The sequence below is a fragment of the Ostrinia nubilalis genome, chromosome 30 (genome assembly GCF_963855985.1).
Source record: "Ostrinia nubilalis chromosome 30, ilOstNubi1.1, whole genome shotgun sequence".
Taxonomy (NCBI): Eukaryota; Metazoa; Arthropoda; class Insecta; order Lepidoptera; family Crambidae; genus Ostrinia; species Ostrinia nubilalis.
The window spans coordinates 2,494,964-2,509,758 of record NC_087117.1 but is presented as its reverse complement, the minus strand read 5'-3'; the positions used below and the strand labels follow the sequence as shown (position 1 = coordinate 2,509,758).

The 14,795-nt window shown below is 40.9% G+C and overlaps 2 protein-coding genes and 1 non-coding gene across 3 annotated transcripts in view; 1 reads left to right on the top strand and 2 right to left on the bottom strand.

The window, feature by feature from the left end:
- The first annotated feature begins 41 nt into the window (after nucleotides 1-41).
- On the top strand, nucleotides 42-8,394 carry LOC135086001 (ferritin light chain). The gene is made up of 5 exons (XM_063980782.1): nucleotides 42-133; nucleotides 2,248-2,366; nucleotides 5,773-6,006; nucleotides 6,927-7,105; nucleotides 7,929-8,394. The coding sequence occupies exons 2-5, from the start codon at nucleotides 2,252-2,254 to the stop codon at nucleotides 8,085-8,087; spliced, it is 687 nt and encodes a 228-aa protein (XP_063836852.1). The 5' UTR covers nucleotides 42-133; nucleotides 2,248-2,251; the 3' UTR covers nucleotides 8,088-8,394.
- Nucleotides 930-1,000, bottom strand: Trnag-gcc (transfer RNA glycine (anticodon GCC)). Its single transcript has one exon. It is a non-coding gene; the product is annotated as a tRNA-Gly (tRNA).
- An 830-nt stretch (nucleotides 8,395-9,224) lies between the features above and the next one.
- LOC135085901 (dipeptidyl peptidase 9) overlaps nucleotides 9,225-14,795 on the bottom strand; it is a 38,496-nt gene continuing 32,925 nt past the window's right edge. The window contains 5 exon segments of the mRNA XM_063980686.1: nucleotides 9,225-9,337; nucleotides 10,199-10,310; nucleotides 12,644-12,836; nucleotides 13,538-13,616; nucleotides 14,203-14,346. Coding sequence (XP_063836756.1) covers nucleotides 9,245-9,337; nucleotides 10,199-10,310; nucleotides 12,644-12,836; nucleotides 13,538-13,616; nucleotides 14,203-14,346 — 621 coding nt within the window. The 3' untranslated portion in view covers nucleotides 9,225-9,244.

The following is a 14,795-nucleotide window of genomic DNA, read 5'->3' as shown; positions in this document are numbered from 1 at the left end:
TTATCAGATTTATTGCTTCGCAGTTATTGTGTCGGGAGAGCCACCTTCTGCGCCAGTGTGTGTAAAGGTTGCACTTCTGATCTGACGGATCTCGCGTTGATATTTCTATTTTCACCATTTACTCCGCAGTTTGGTAAGTCTTTGTCTTTTAGACTGCTTTAATTCTCTATTTTTTTTTCATCTACCCCATTGCCTTTTTCTTTACTTACTCGCTTTTTCCCAAAGACTACTATTATATACTGCTTTTTCCTGTGCAAGCAACTTGTGTTCTTTTTTTTAAGGTTGTCAATGTACCCCAAGCTTTTAAGGAAAAACATTCTAACATTTTTTTTTTCATAAAAACTACCACAATAAAATTGTTTGTATTTTGTTATCATTTTAATAAAGCAAACAGCATTGCTTTTTTTTTGCTATTTATTTAATATAATTTTAATTTTACAATATTTAACATAAAGTTTGAAAGTTTTTCCTTTAATATTACATTTTATAAATTACCAAAATTAGGTGCATTACCCTACCAGTGTCATTTGTTTTTCAGTGTGCTTGCTTGATGTTTTTTTTAAATTAGTAACACAAAAACAATAATTATTATGACAGTAGGAAAAGTAGATCATGGAATGTAATTTGTTACCCTAAAGATCTATTTCTTTTCAAGAATTTCACCAATTAATTAGTTATTTGATAAATTGCTTCTAATGGCACTTATTTATTGTTTATTTGTTGAAGATAATGTACCTACCTAATAAATTAAAAACTGTATTTCCCAGTAGCTCACATTATACCTAGATTATTGCAATCAATAGAAAAACTATTTATTATTCAGTTTCAAATTAGTTTCACCTTTATTTTCATAAAGAAAGCAAAAAAATACATTATTACAAGATTCAAGTCTGTTTTTACTAAATTACTAAATAATAAAAGAAAAAAGATGCATCGGCCGGGAATCGAACCCGGGCCGCCCGCGTGGCAGGCGAGCATTCTACCACTGAACCACCGATGCTTATAACTTCGGAACGAAATTACGTATCTTATAATTTGACTATCATTGCACTAAGAAAAAATGATGAGATTTTGAAAAAACAACAACATTGAACAATTTGTTTTGCAATTTTTATGGCGATAGGTGATGAATAAAAAAAGCGTTGTTTTTTTGTGTTGTTTTGGTATCTGGTAAACGCAAGTTGGTGGTCTTACCTAATATTTACTTGAATAGCGTCGTATATCTTTTGTTGTCCTATTAGGTCGGGTTCAAGAGATGAACAGCCTTGTCGCGGGTTCGATGCACGGTGTTACATAACCTCAGCGAATTGAGATACAATAGAAATCAATTTGTTGAAGCGGTCTCATGCGCCCACTTAGCCTAGGCGCAGACCACCGAATTTTAGTCGGCCGATAGTTGGGCCCGATTCTAAATTATATAAAGAATCGGCCGATACCAAATCAGTGTAATGTGCGCACTTTCATACATCTCCATACTGATTAACAGCCCGATCTAACTATCGGCCAACTAAAAGTCAGTGGTCTGCGTCTAGGCTTAGGGCTCTACGAGACAGTGCCCTAGACAAAGTAGCATTCGTATTAAGTGGCAGTTTGAATAGCGAATAAGCTTAGGCCCGGGTTTTTTTGTTTGCAACTTATTTCGCTACGTAAGGAAGCAATTGCGAAATTGAATTTCAATGAATGAGTTAGCGATGTCGCGATTAAAAAACCACGCGTGGGTATGATCTTATTTCACTTTGTCTATGGAGGCTGACAGCCTTTCTGAATTGATATTACCAGCTTGAGCGAGCTTATCTTCTACTTATGAATTAATTTTATGAAAATACATACTTAGAAGATGAGCAACTATTCCCACCTCTCGTTCCCACCGCTGCGTTCCCTCCTGTGTAGCCAGGATCTACAGCTTGACCGCCATAAAAACCCAACCAATGAAGGTCAAGTTTGTCCCGGGGGAAAGTTAAACTGTCATTGGACTCGCAACGAAATTAATCAGAAGAACATAGGAGGAGTTCGAAATTAAGGTTCGACTTCCCTGCATTGCAAAGCGGATGACAAATGAAGGTTATTAAACCTTTGTTTGTCACCAAGTAATAGAAGATGAGCAAGGCAAAAAAATCAATTCAGAATCACAACAAACCCTCGTCGAACCATTCGTATCATCTTCATCTCCGCAACAACTAAACGAATAGCCCAACTGCAAAACTGACAAAATACAACTTTTCAAATTTTATTACTATTTATCCACAGAACAATGAAGGTCATCGCATCAGCCCTCCTGTGCCTCCTGGCCGCCACCGGAGCCCTAGCCGCCGACTCGTGCTACCAGGACGTGTCACTGGACTGCGGGCAGGCCTCCAACACTCTTGGTGAGCATTTAAGACGTATCACACTCTAAAGGGATCGTAACCGTATCAACTCGAGGCGGTCAGTATTTTTTGTGTATGAAACTCCATAATGCAACGCACACTGATCCGCTCCGAAACGTAAACGCCTCATCTCGCGGTAGACAGCGCGTGAAAGGCCGATGGAAAGCGCGCGAAAGTCGATACCTACAGTGTTGATCCCTTTCAGAGTTGATAAGTTTGCTGTGACCTTCAATTTGCTATATTCAATCCAAATCCGTGCTTCAATTATTGTTCAATCAATAGTGTTACAAACGACATGAAAAAGTACATCTTAAACCGAGGTGGTTTTGTATAAAAAACATAATAAAAGGGCGTTAAGTTGAAATGTTCATTTTAAATATTCATTTTAAGGACGTTCAAGGGGTGTTTGTCTAATAACTGGTAGTGTCCAAAGACTGAACGTTTACCCTATTCTAAGTACCTACTATTTAATGGTTTCAATAAACCAATTTAAATATTTGCTCTATTATTCATTTTTGTGTTCCAAACCTACAAACACACTAATCTAGTAGCTTTATCTAAACACGAACATGCATAATAATATTTATCTAAGCAACATTGTCTCAAGTATCTTATCAATATCCACAGTTGGAAACGATTGTGAGTATATTATGTACCTACTATATGTGTCTAACTGCATGTAGTACATTATGTATTATGCATGCGCAATATGTTTACCAATCGTCTTCAAGCTATTTTGGCTTGTTGTTGTATAAACAGTCAATTTAGAGGCGACTTTCCCTTATTTTTTTGTTCTGGGTGCGTATTGAAGAACGAAGCTCAACTATTTCAACTTTGCGTAGATTGAGGCTTCTGGAATATTATTATCTATCTACTGTAAAGAGTACATAAGTACATAATAGGTACATACCACAGAATACACAAATAAGTGTGATATATGTACAAGCAGTGGCGTAGCGTGCCTTTGGCGAGCCCTACCAATATCACAATTTGTTGGAGGCCCAAAAAAGTAATTTGTATCATGGGGACCCTTTTCATCTAAAAAGGTTTATTGCAAAATTATAGAACTTCCTTAGCAGATGCCTATTTATACGGCAGATAGACAATGTTGCATGGACTTTGACATCCCTATCTTTCACATAATGCATGTAATAAACAAAAGAAAGACTAATGACATTTCATGTATTTTTTTATTAACCGGCAACAATATTTTTATCTTTACATATTGTGGTAATCAATTATTTTACCACGCTATCATATAACAAAATCATTATTGATAGTGTAATTCTTTTGGTTTTCTCCTAATCCCTGATAAACAATTATTACTTTACTGATTTCTGTTTGATAAGCCTTTTACAACATAGGCTTACTTACTTAAGTAAGCGTAATAAGTAGCGTGTCATCAGATTGCCTGAAAATTAAATACACACTGATTACGTTCTTTTTTTGTACAATTATGTGTCAAGTATGCGTGGTCCCCGTTTTACCCCCTGGGGTGGAGTTTCGTAAAATCCGTTCTTAGCGGATGTTTACACCTTATAACATTTTAATTTTGTATGTGTTATAGTTTCTGAGTTTTCGTGACTTATCAATGAATGGTATTTCGCATTTATACTACTAGCTTTTCGCACGCGGTTTCGCCCGCGTGGAATTTTGTCTGTGACAGAAAAACGTTATCGCACGCGTCCCTGTTTCCAAAAGTTAAAAGACAAAAGTTCTGTCCCGGGACTCAAACTATCTCTATGCCAAATTTCATCAAAATCGGTTTGGTTTAAGCGTGAAAGCGACACAGACAGATATAGATTCTGTTGTGAGTTGTGACTGTAGGTACTCATACTTTCAGTGATATGCAGTTAATTAAAATTATCTTGACCTGTTAACCCGTCCGTTTACAATAGACATATAAACTACAAACAGTTCTATTGAGGTCACTTTAGGAACCCAAATATTATCTTTATCAATAAAAGCGAAAGGTCACTGACTCATTCACTCATCACGAAATCTCAGAAACCACAAGTGCTCGGAGTCTCAAATTTTGCATGGGGGTTCCTTTTAGAACGCTGCTCACTAAGACGGGATTTTGCAAAATTCAGCTCCTAAGGGGGTAAAAGTAAAACGGGATCCACGCGTACGAAATCGCGGGCGGCCGCTAGTCTTGTATATCTTTAGTCATATTCCCAGAACATTCGCAAAATGATAAATGAACAACTGTTTTAGTGACAAATATCGTATTATATTTCACAAACACTCGTTTATATGCGCATGACATTTCATACAGTTGTTTTGTGTACAGGGGCCAATATTCAGAATAAACATGTTGATTGTAAAATTATGCCTACTAAGGATTATTCCACTTTGTTCACCTGGGTGAAGAAAGTGGAATTTTTAGCCTAGGCGCAGACCATCGATTTTTCGTCGGCCGATAGTTTAGTCGGGCAGTTGATCAGTATGGGCATGTATGGAAGTGCGCACATTACACCGATTGATTCTTCATTCAAATATCGGCCGACTAAAAATCGGTGGTCTGCGCCTGGGCTCATTTTCTGTCGTTTAGGAATTAATTCACGTTGATGAACAGATGAATTAATTCCAAGCTAAAGAAAGGGGACTGCCTTAGTCGAATCAATTCACTTGGGTGAAATTGTTCCGAAATAGATTTTACTCAAAAATAACATTCCTTTATTTTTGAAAAGAAAGAAAAGTTAGGATCTTGAAACAGTTCAGTCTCAACTCTTAGTTTTAGATTATTATTCTGTGGTTTTAGTCGATTGTTACCATTTCACAAATATACAGGGTAGAAGCAATGAAAATGAAAATGAAAATGAAAATGATATTTATTTAGTCCAAAAATATTACAGTACATGATCTGGTTACTGTTACATTCAGAATAAAAACGGATTACAATTTATACAGTAGGTAGGTATGTACTAACAGCATCACTGGACTCCACACTAGGATTCCCTGTGTCGTGGAGACCAGTCTTCCCATTGAAGTTTCGAGATAAAGTGCGTGCATGACTTTGTATATATTTTGAAAATTGTAACTAACTTGAAAAAAAAATCGAACTTCCGAAATTCCAATTCCAATAAGTGATCTTACTCGATTATTTTTAAACTATACAAGATATCGAAAAACTGATTACTGACCCCGAAAGTGCTTCACGAGCTCTTTCAAACGGTATAAGTATATAATAGGTTACAGAATTAACTGGATCTATCCGAAAATTCAATGTTCCAGTTTTTCGAAAAAAATAATATCGAGTGAGATCACATAACGTTTCCTTCCTTTAGAATTGCCTAATCGTCCTGGCACGTGTCTTAGTACTTTACATTCACCATCATAGGGTTTTATGTCTAACACCATCCACAAATTCCACAATCATATCATCCATGTAACTCTCTTCCAGCCCTGCCGAAATGTAACGCGGTCTACGGCGACTACGACCGCCATGGCGTGGTAGCTACAGAACTAAAAGGCTACGCCAACCTGCACCTAGAAAGGTCATATGAATACCTTCTTTCTGCTGCATTCTTCAACAACTACCAAACGAACAGGGCTGGATTCAGCAAGCTGTTCAAGAAATTATCGGACGATGCGTGGGAGAAGACCATTGATCTGATCAAGCATGTTACTATGAGAGGTGAGTGATTTTCTATCGTTTAGATTAGGTATTTATTTATTTATTTAATGTATGAACTGCATGTATGTGACTTTGTTGGTGTACGTAATAAATAAATAAGGTATAATTAAATGATAAATATTATTGACGGGATTGTTACCATGTACCTTAATACGTGCCTCCGATATTTCGGTACTGTTGCAAGCGCCATGATCATGGAGTACTTAACAGAGGAACTGGCGGGTGAGATGTTGTGGGCAGACATAATATCAGTCTACCCTCTTTCGCAGTCTTTTATTACGATTACCTCCGATACCACTGTTCACTACTAACTACCCGTCCGCGCTAAGTTTGCCGGTCCGTGGAATGCGCGTCCCCTCCCCCAACCGCGATTAAACGCAATTATAGTTAGCGAATAAACGCAATTATGTGTCTTATTTTACGCAAATACACATTTTTTTTATCAATATTCATAAATAAAAATAATTTTAAATATAGTTATAGACGTTTTCCTTCGAGTGACGTCATTATCGCCAGCGGCAAACTTAAAGCGAACGGATAGTAACTCACTATTTTCTCGTAACTTATTAGGTATTATTAATCAATGTATGATATTACTATAGCCGCCTGTGTGGTCTAGTAAGACAACCTGCTTCAGACCCAGAGGTCCTGGGTTCGATTCCCAGTGAGGGCAGATTATTATTAAATAAAATAATATTATGTCGCTCTTGTGCAACTGAACTGCACCTTACTTTAGTGTGACTTGGACATCCATGTACCTAAGCGATCTAGCGCTGCATGGTTTAAGTTAAGTTAGACGACAGACTAATGCAGCAGCTGCAGTGTGCTTTAATATTAATTATTTCAAAAATGCAGCAAATATTTTGCAGACGATATTGCCTCTACTTATATCTTTTATAACTCTATGCTTTAACTCCCAGGCGACTCAATGGACTTCGCCCAACGCAGTAAGAAAGTGGACAAGCGGAACTACACCGTTGAGCTTCACGAGCTCGAGTCTCTGGCCAAGGCTTTGGACTCGCAGAAACAGCTGGCCGAGGTGGCCTTCTTCATCCATCGCGAAGCCACCAGGAACAGCCCCAAGTTGCATGATGCTGAGGTGAGCTTTCTAGAAGTTTCCTTCGTTTCAGCAAAACGTCCACTACTGGACGAAGGCCAAGGGAATTTTCAAACGGGACTATTCACACCTCTTGTTCCCAACTCCTGTGTAGCCAGGATCTACAGCTTGACCGCCGATAACCCACTACCTCAACGCATTCACCTTTCATCCTTTACAAATTCTGTCAACATTCCCAAGTAACATCTGCCGATCTATGTTTTTCTTAAAATAAATGGGTAAAATGTTTTGGCTAACATGCATCCCTAAATTCACTTACACAATAGACAGACGCCAAAATTTTGCGTCACAGTTTTGTTGTAGCGCGAGTTCCGTCCGCCTTTTTTTATAGGTCCATGCCCAACTAGTGAAGGCCAAGTTTGTCCCGGGGGAAAGTTTAACTGTCATCATGTCGAATGTCACAATAACCGAAAGTCTGAAGTAGATTTAGGTCATTCTGTGGGCCGTAATATCCCATGGCCATAAAAATAATAAGAAGTTTTTAGAACCATTCAAGACCTTCGCAAAACTCATGTTATTAAACTCTTAATACATAAAAAATAGGCACGAATAACTAAAATAAGAGATCTGTGTGCTTAGTGCGAGTTTACATTGGACGTCGTCGTTAACGAGTGTGTCAAAAAATCTATGAAGATTTTAGTTATTGAAAGTATCTTCTACAATTCTGTCGTACATTTCATATCTCTTTTTAGGCAGTCGCTAAATAGCTAGCTATCTTTAGTGTAAACTCGCACTAAGCACAGTATGTTTAAAAAATATATTTAAAAAAATCTTGGTAAAACTACTAACTCTATTCTTCCCACAGATCGCCCAATACATGGAGGAGAAGTTTGTAGAGGACCAAGCCAAGACGATCCGCGAATTAGCCGGCCACACCACCGACCTCAAGAAGTTCATCACCAACGGACAGGACCTGTCCCTGTCTCTGTACCTCTTCGACGAGTACCTGCAAAAGGTCCTTTAAACACGTCCAAACGTGCCACCAAACCTCCACTATTCACAAATTTCAGTTAAAAAAACTACCATTTTTGTTCAAAAAACTACCATTTTCGTTCAAAAAACTACCATTTTCGTTCAAAAACTACCATTTCAGTTCAAAAAACTACCATTGTAGTAGATTATTCCCCGTTTCAATTTAGTCTGGTACAAAATAGGCTGTTTAATTAATTGTTAAGTGAACTGTATATTATTGTAAGTATAATCTGTGGTATTTAGAAAGCAATGTAGATTTTTGGTTATTTACAAATAAAGATTAATTCATTAACAACACAGATATGGTGTTAATTTATTTGTCCTTAAACCTGGTACTAAATGTTCGTTGAATAAGACTTACAACCCGATCGAGCTAACTGCGCAACTCGCTGGAATGCGACTCCCTCGCACAAAATATCCCCGCGTTCGCCCCGTCCCGTACCAAAGCGTTAATGTGATGTCACTGCTGCCGTGCGCAGGTAACTTGATCGGGTTGTAGTATAGATTTTCTGCAGACTTCAAAATAGAGTGGAGTAGGTCTCCCCATTTTTTATTATTGTGACGCTCTTGGGAATTTGTTCTGGCAGTTGGCAAGACAGAAATCCCTGCTCGCTGATAATGGCATTGTGTTACTACCTACATCCACTACACTAACGTCCATATTCACAATTACTATGAGGTCTCACAGTGCGCAAGGACGCACAGGGTGACACACGAACCAATCACAGAGTTCTATTCAACGCTGTGCATTCGACTTGCTGCTTCACTTAAGCAAGCATCGTTTGTACACACGGCCACACTGTTAACAATCCATTTCTTTGTGATAGAACGAGACGACATGACCGAAATGCATAGTTAACACTGTTTCCGATGGTACATTGTGCAGACCGAGCGAGGCAGTACATAAAGCTATGCGCGCATTTTATAAAGAGAGACCACGTAGTACTTCATATTATCTATGGAGAGAAATGGTGACGGTGACAAAAGTCACCCGTGCGCGCGCGCCTTAATGCCATAGATGTGTCCATGTGCCATATCGAGGCCATGTTCCGTTTCCCCATTCCTCTCCTTTTTGATTTTGGTCTTTTTTGGCTACAATAGTGAAGGTAGGTAAATGAAACTTCAAATGTAGCTTGCTTGGTGTATTGTTCACAAGTGCTCGTGCAGGAAGTGCAGCAGCGCCGCCTCGTAGTGCTTGGCGGCGTGCACGGCGCGCAGCGAGTGCCGCTCGCCCGGGTAGATCTGAAAGAGGTTACGGGTTCGATTCACATACAGGCTCCCATTAAATAGTGTCAAGCCGAAGATTATGAATTCAACTATAGTCTGGTCTGCGACCACGTAGAATTTTGTCCAATGACCCCAAGCTACCCATCCTTCTCTCGCGCGTAATTATGTTGCTGTTGCGCTCGCACACTCACTGCGGCCGCCCGTCGCACAGTCGCGACAGCAATATAATTACGCGCGAGCGATAAGGATGGGTAGCTTGGGGTCATTGGACAAAATTCTACGTGCTCACGGACCGGGCTTTAGCTGTGCGCGTGAAAACCCGTTTTCGCAATATTTTTTATTATTGCTCTGTTCCTATTGATCGTAACGTGATGTTGTATAGCCTATAGCCTTCCTCGATAAATGGGCTATCTAACACTGAAAGAACTTTTCAAATCGGACCAGTAGTTCCGTAAATTAGCGTGTTCAAGTAAACAAACAAACAAACTCTTCAGCTTTATAATATTAGTATAGATGCAGGATTAAATGCCCTTCAACCGTCATGAAGACCAGCAACCCGATTGCGCTAAATATTTTCGAAACGACGAACGAAAATCAGCTGTTTGCACAACTTCGTATCGCATATTAGCAAGCTGAAGTAGCCATAGGCAGGGCACATAGCACGCAGAACTGACGGCCGATGAGGCAGCAAGGTTCTGGAGGCAACGTACAGGAAAGTGCAGCGTGAGACGTCCAGTCATTAAAAGGACTGAAAACCTCATAAAGTTAGCTGGGTGCAAGCCACTACCGGACATTATGTAAATCACTGAGGGATGCCTATGTTCAGCAGTGGACGTCCTGTGGCTGAAATGATGATGGTAGACCTTTGATAGTTACCTGAACACGATGCGGCTTCCCGAGGCGCACCAGCTCCGCGAGCAGAGCCGCGGTGTGACAGAAGTGAACATTCTCGTCCGCCAGCCCGTGGATGATCAGCAGGCGGCCTTCCCTGCGGACAAAGTGTGGGATTTACAATTAATATAACATTTATAGCACCAAGCTGGGACGTGGTCGCTTACTATGGCCCTCATAAGAAGGAGCGTGCTATGTGATCAAATCAGAAATTAGGAGATCCGCATGAAAACCAAAGTGACCGACATAGCTCGCAGAATTGCTGAATCAAGTGGCAGTGGGCTGGGTACATAGCTCGTAGAACTGACACAACTGGCGTGTCACATAGCTCGGTGCTAGAGAGATGCTTTTACCTATACCATGACTCCACTGTCGTGTCATGGTACATATTGATGACACACCTACTGAGTCATGAAAAGTTTTTATTTTAAAGAAAACTATAATATTTACTGGTCAGGGAAGAATGGAGCGTGAGCCAGCACGCTGGCCCGCGTATAGGCATGCGGCGCCGCGCACGGCAGGCCCATATAGCGCTCGGTGTAGGCGGTGTCGTAGAGCCGCCAGCTAGTCATCTTACAGCCTAGAAATGCTAATATTTCGTGACACCACTGTCGTGCCACGGTCCAATTGATGACACACCTAGCTCAGATGCTATTACCTATACCATGACACCACTGTCGTGTCATGGTACATATTATGACACACCTGTTGAGTCATGTCTTTTTTTAAATTAGATAATAATATTTACTGGTCAGGGAAGAATGGAGCGTGAGCCAGCACGCTGGCTCGCGTGTAGGCGTGCGGCGCCGCGCACGGCAGGCCCATATAGCGCTCGGTGTAGGCGGTGTCGTAGAGACCCATCTAGTTATCATACAGCCTAGAGAGATGCTAATATTTCGTAAAACAACTGTCGTGGCACGGTTCCAATTGATGAGACACCTCGGTGCTAGAGATGCCAATATATCATAACACCACTGTCGTGTCACATAGCTCGGTGTTAGAGAGATGCTATTGCATATACCATGACACCACGGTCGTGTCACGTTGATGACCCACCTGTTGAGTCACGATAAAATATCATTTTTTTTCTTTCGCGTCTCAAATATAGTAATATTTAAATGTGAAATTACTGGTCAGGGAAGAAAGGCACGTGAGCCAGCACGCTAGCTCGCGTGTAAGCCCATAATTACCTAAGCTAATTAATAAGCTTAGATATCGAAGAGCCGCCAGCTAATCAACATACAGCCTAGATAGATGATAATGTTTCGTGACACAGCTTTCGTGTGACGGTACTAATTGATGACACGCCTAGCTCAGATGCTATTACCTATACCATGACACCACGGTCGTGTCATGGTACATATTGATGAGACACTTGTTGAGTCATGTACTTTTTAAATTAGATATCAATATTTACTGGTCAGGGAAGAAAGGAGCGTGAGCCAGCACGCTGGCTCGTGTGTAGGCATGCGGTGCCGCGCACGGCAGGCCCATATACCGCTCGGTGTAGGCGGTGTCGTAGAGCCGCCAGCTAGTTATCATACAGCCTAGATCTCTAGGCTGTATGATAACTACTACGAAATATTAGCATATCTATGCTAATATTTCGTGACACAGCTTTCGTTTGACGGTACTAATTGATGACACACCTAGCTCTGAACTAGAAGATGCTAAAATATCATGACACCACCGTCGTGTCACATTGATGACCCACCTGTTGAGTCACGATAAAATATCATTTTTTTCTTTCGCGTCTTAAATGATAGTAATATTTAAATGTGAAATTACTGGTCTGGGAAGAAAGGAGCGTGAGCCAGCACGCTGGCCCGCGTGTAGGCATGCGGCGCCGCGCACGGCAGGCCCATATAGCGCTCGGTGTAGGCGGTGTCGTAGAACGCTATCTAGTCACTATGCAGCCTAGACAGATGCTAATATTTTGTGACACAACTTTCGTGTGACGGTATTAATTGATGACACACCTAGCTCGGAACTAGAAGATGCTAAAATATCATGACACCACTGTCGTGTCACGTTGATGACACACCTGTTGAGTCATGAAAAACTTTTTTAAAAATTAAATACATAATAATATTTACTGGTCAGGGAAGAAAGGAGCGTGAGCCAGCACGCTGGCCCGCGTGTAGGCATGCGGCGCCGCGCACGGCAGGCCCATATAGCGCTCGGTGTAGGCGGTGTCGTAGAGCCGCCAGCTGGTTATCATACAGCCTAGAGAGATGCTAATATTTCGTGACACCACTGTCGTGTCATGGTACACATTGATGACACAACTAGCTCAGTGTTAGAGAGATGCTAATCTATCATGACACCACTGTCGTGTCACGTTGATGGCACACCTGTTGAGTCACGATAAAATATCATTTTTTTTTCTTTCACGTCTTAAGTTATAGTAATATTTAAATGTGAAATTACTGGTCAGGGAAGAATGGAGCGTGAGCCAGCACGCTGGCCCGCGTGTAGGCATGCGGCGCCGCGCACGGCAGGCCCATATAGCGCTCGGTGTAGGCGGTGTCGTAGAGCCGCCAGCTGGTGACAGGCGCGCCCGCCACGCACACTTTGAATATGTTCGGACGCGTTGCTAGGCCGAGGAGCGAGAGATAACCACCTGGAAACGAAGGGAACTTGTTTATTTTGCTGCACACTTTACATAGATTAAATTTCTGTTGCAAAATCGTCAGTGTTATAACTGTTAACCCAACAGTATCCTGAAGACCGTCGCGGAGAGGTACGACTCTCCTATTATCCGACATTTCCTTCGGCTACTTCTTACTGAACGGGTTGGATAATTAGTGGTATGTTATAATAAATAAATTACTAACATAGTTGTATAAGGCACCCATTTACTAACCATGTGGATCATTTTATCTTTAAATGAATAAATTGAATTGAATTGAATTGAATAACTGCATAAGATACCACCATGTTTAGCTGTATGTGTCGTTATCTGAACTGTTGCTAAGATTTTTGCGTAATAAAAAATTGAAATAAATTCAAGTATGAATTGAAAATATCGCCAAGTTGCTCCGTGATTGAGGATTTCAGGTAAGGTAGCTTCCACCTTCGTTCTCATCATTACTTTGCATCAGTTGCGCGGCAGGCACATAAGCTTTCTCGTTGTGAGTAAAAATTTCTAGATTGAAATGATATTATTTCATGACGCAACTATCTTGTCAAGTTACATCGTGACCCAACTGTTGTGTCAAATAAAAGTTCCTGACACACCTATTGAGTCATAGAAACAGAATAGATAAGAATATTCGCTTTTAAGCGTGTGTAAATAAAGTACATTTTAGAGTGTCGTCTCACCGTAACTCCAGCCGTGTATCGCGATCCTTTCCATATCGATGCAGCCGGTCTCTTTGGCCAGCCATTGCAATACTTCAACCTGGGACAAAAAGTACTTTATGAACAAGTAGATAATACAATAACAACAACAACACATCTAAAATAACAAAATAAATAAAAAAACAATGACTAAAACACTGCGCCAATAGGCTCCCTCCCGCTCAGCATTTATCTTGACATGCAACCACCGCTGCAACTCCTGTGTAGCCAAGATCTACAGCTTGACCGCCAATAACCCAAGCAATGAAGGTCAAGTTTGTCCCGGGGGAAAGTTAAACTGTCATTGGACCCGCAACGAAATTAATCAGAAGAACATAGGATTTCCAAGTTGAGTCCCTTCATACATAGTAACACAGTAGGGAGAAACTAAATGTGATGATGATGATGATCACCTGGTCGTCAAGCTCCACCTGCCCTATCTTGCCCTTGATGGTGGCCTCCCACGCGCGCCTCTCGAGTTGACCTCCACCACGTTGTAACATTTAGTGGCTATCAAATAGCCACAATATTTAATGGCTACTTTCTATTGGCTATCAAGTAACCACATCTAGTGGCTATCTAGTAGCTACTTTCTAGTGGCTATAAAGTAGCCACGGTGGCTATCATACCTCATACAACCGACTCACCTGGTCGTCAAGCTCCACCTGCCCCATCTTGCCCTTGATAGCAGCCTCCCACGCGCGCCCGCGGTGCTTCGAGCCCCTCGAATCGACCGCAACTACGTTGAACCCGCGCGCTGCTAACATATGCATGCGGAGTTGGCGGATGCCCTGTGAAATAAAGAGACGATTTTAGGGTTTCTTACACTCGTATTCACAAATAATTGGTAAGTGTACAGCAAATCGAACGCACAGCCACAGAATAATAATAAGTAACACGTACAGAAGTTTTACTTCGCGAAGGTATTTAAAAAAATGTATGCTCAATGTCATTAACAATATGGTGTAATTTAGCTTGTCTCAAGAGTCAAGCACCATTTTGTTGACAAACGTCAGTGATCGGCACTGCGCCGAAGCTATAGGGCTGACTTCGGTAAAATGATGTGACGTGAGGTGCCAAACTGCGGAAAATGGCGGAGGAAATACATGATTTAGCATGAATTATCATGAATAATATTAACTACTTATTTACCTCTCAGTGTCTTGAGGCAACTTAAAAAAGTACCTACATTCTGTGTTTTTATTATTATTTAGGCAGTTAAATACTGCACAGTATTTAG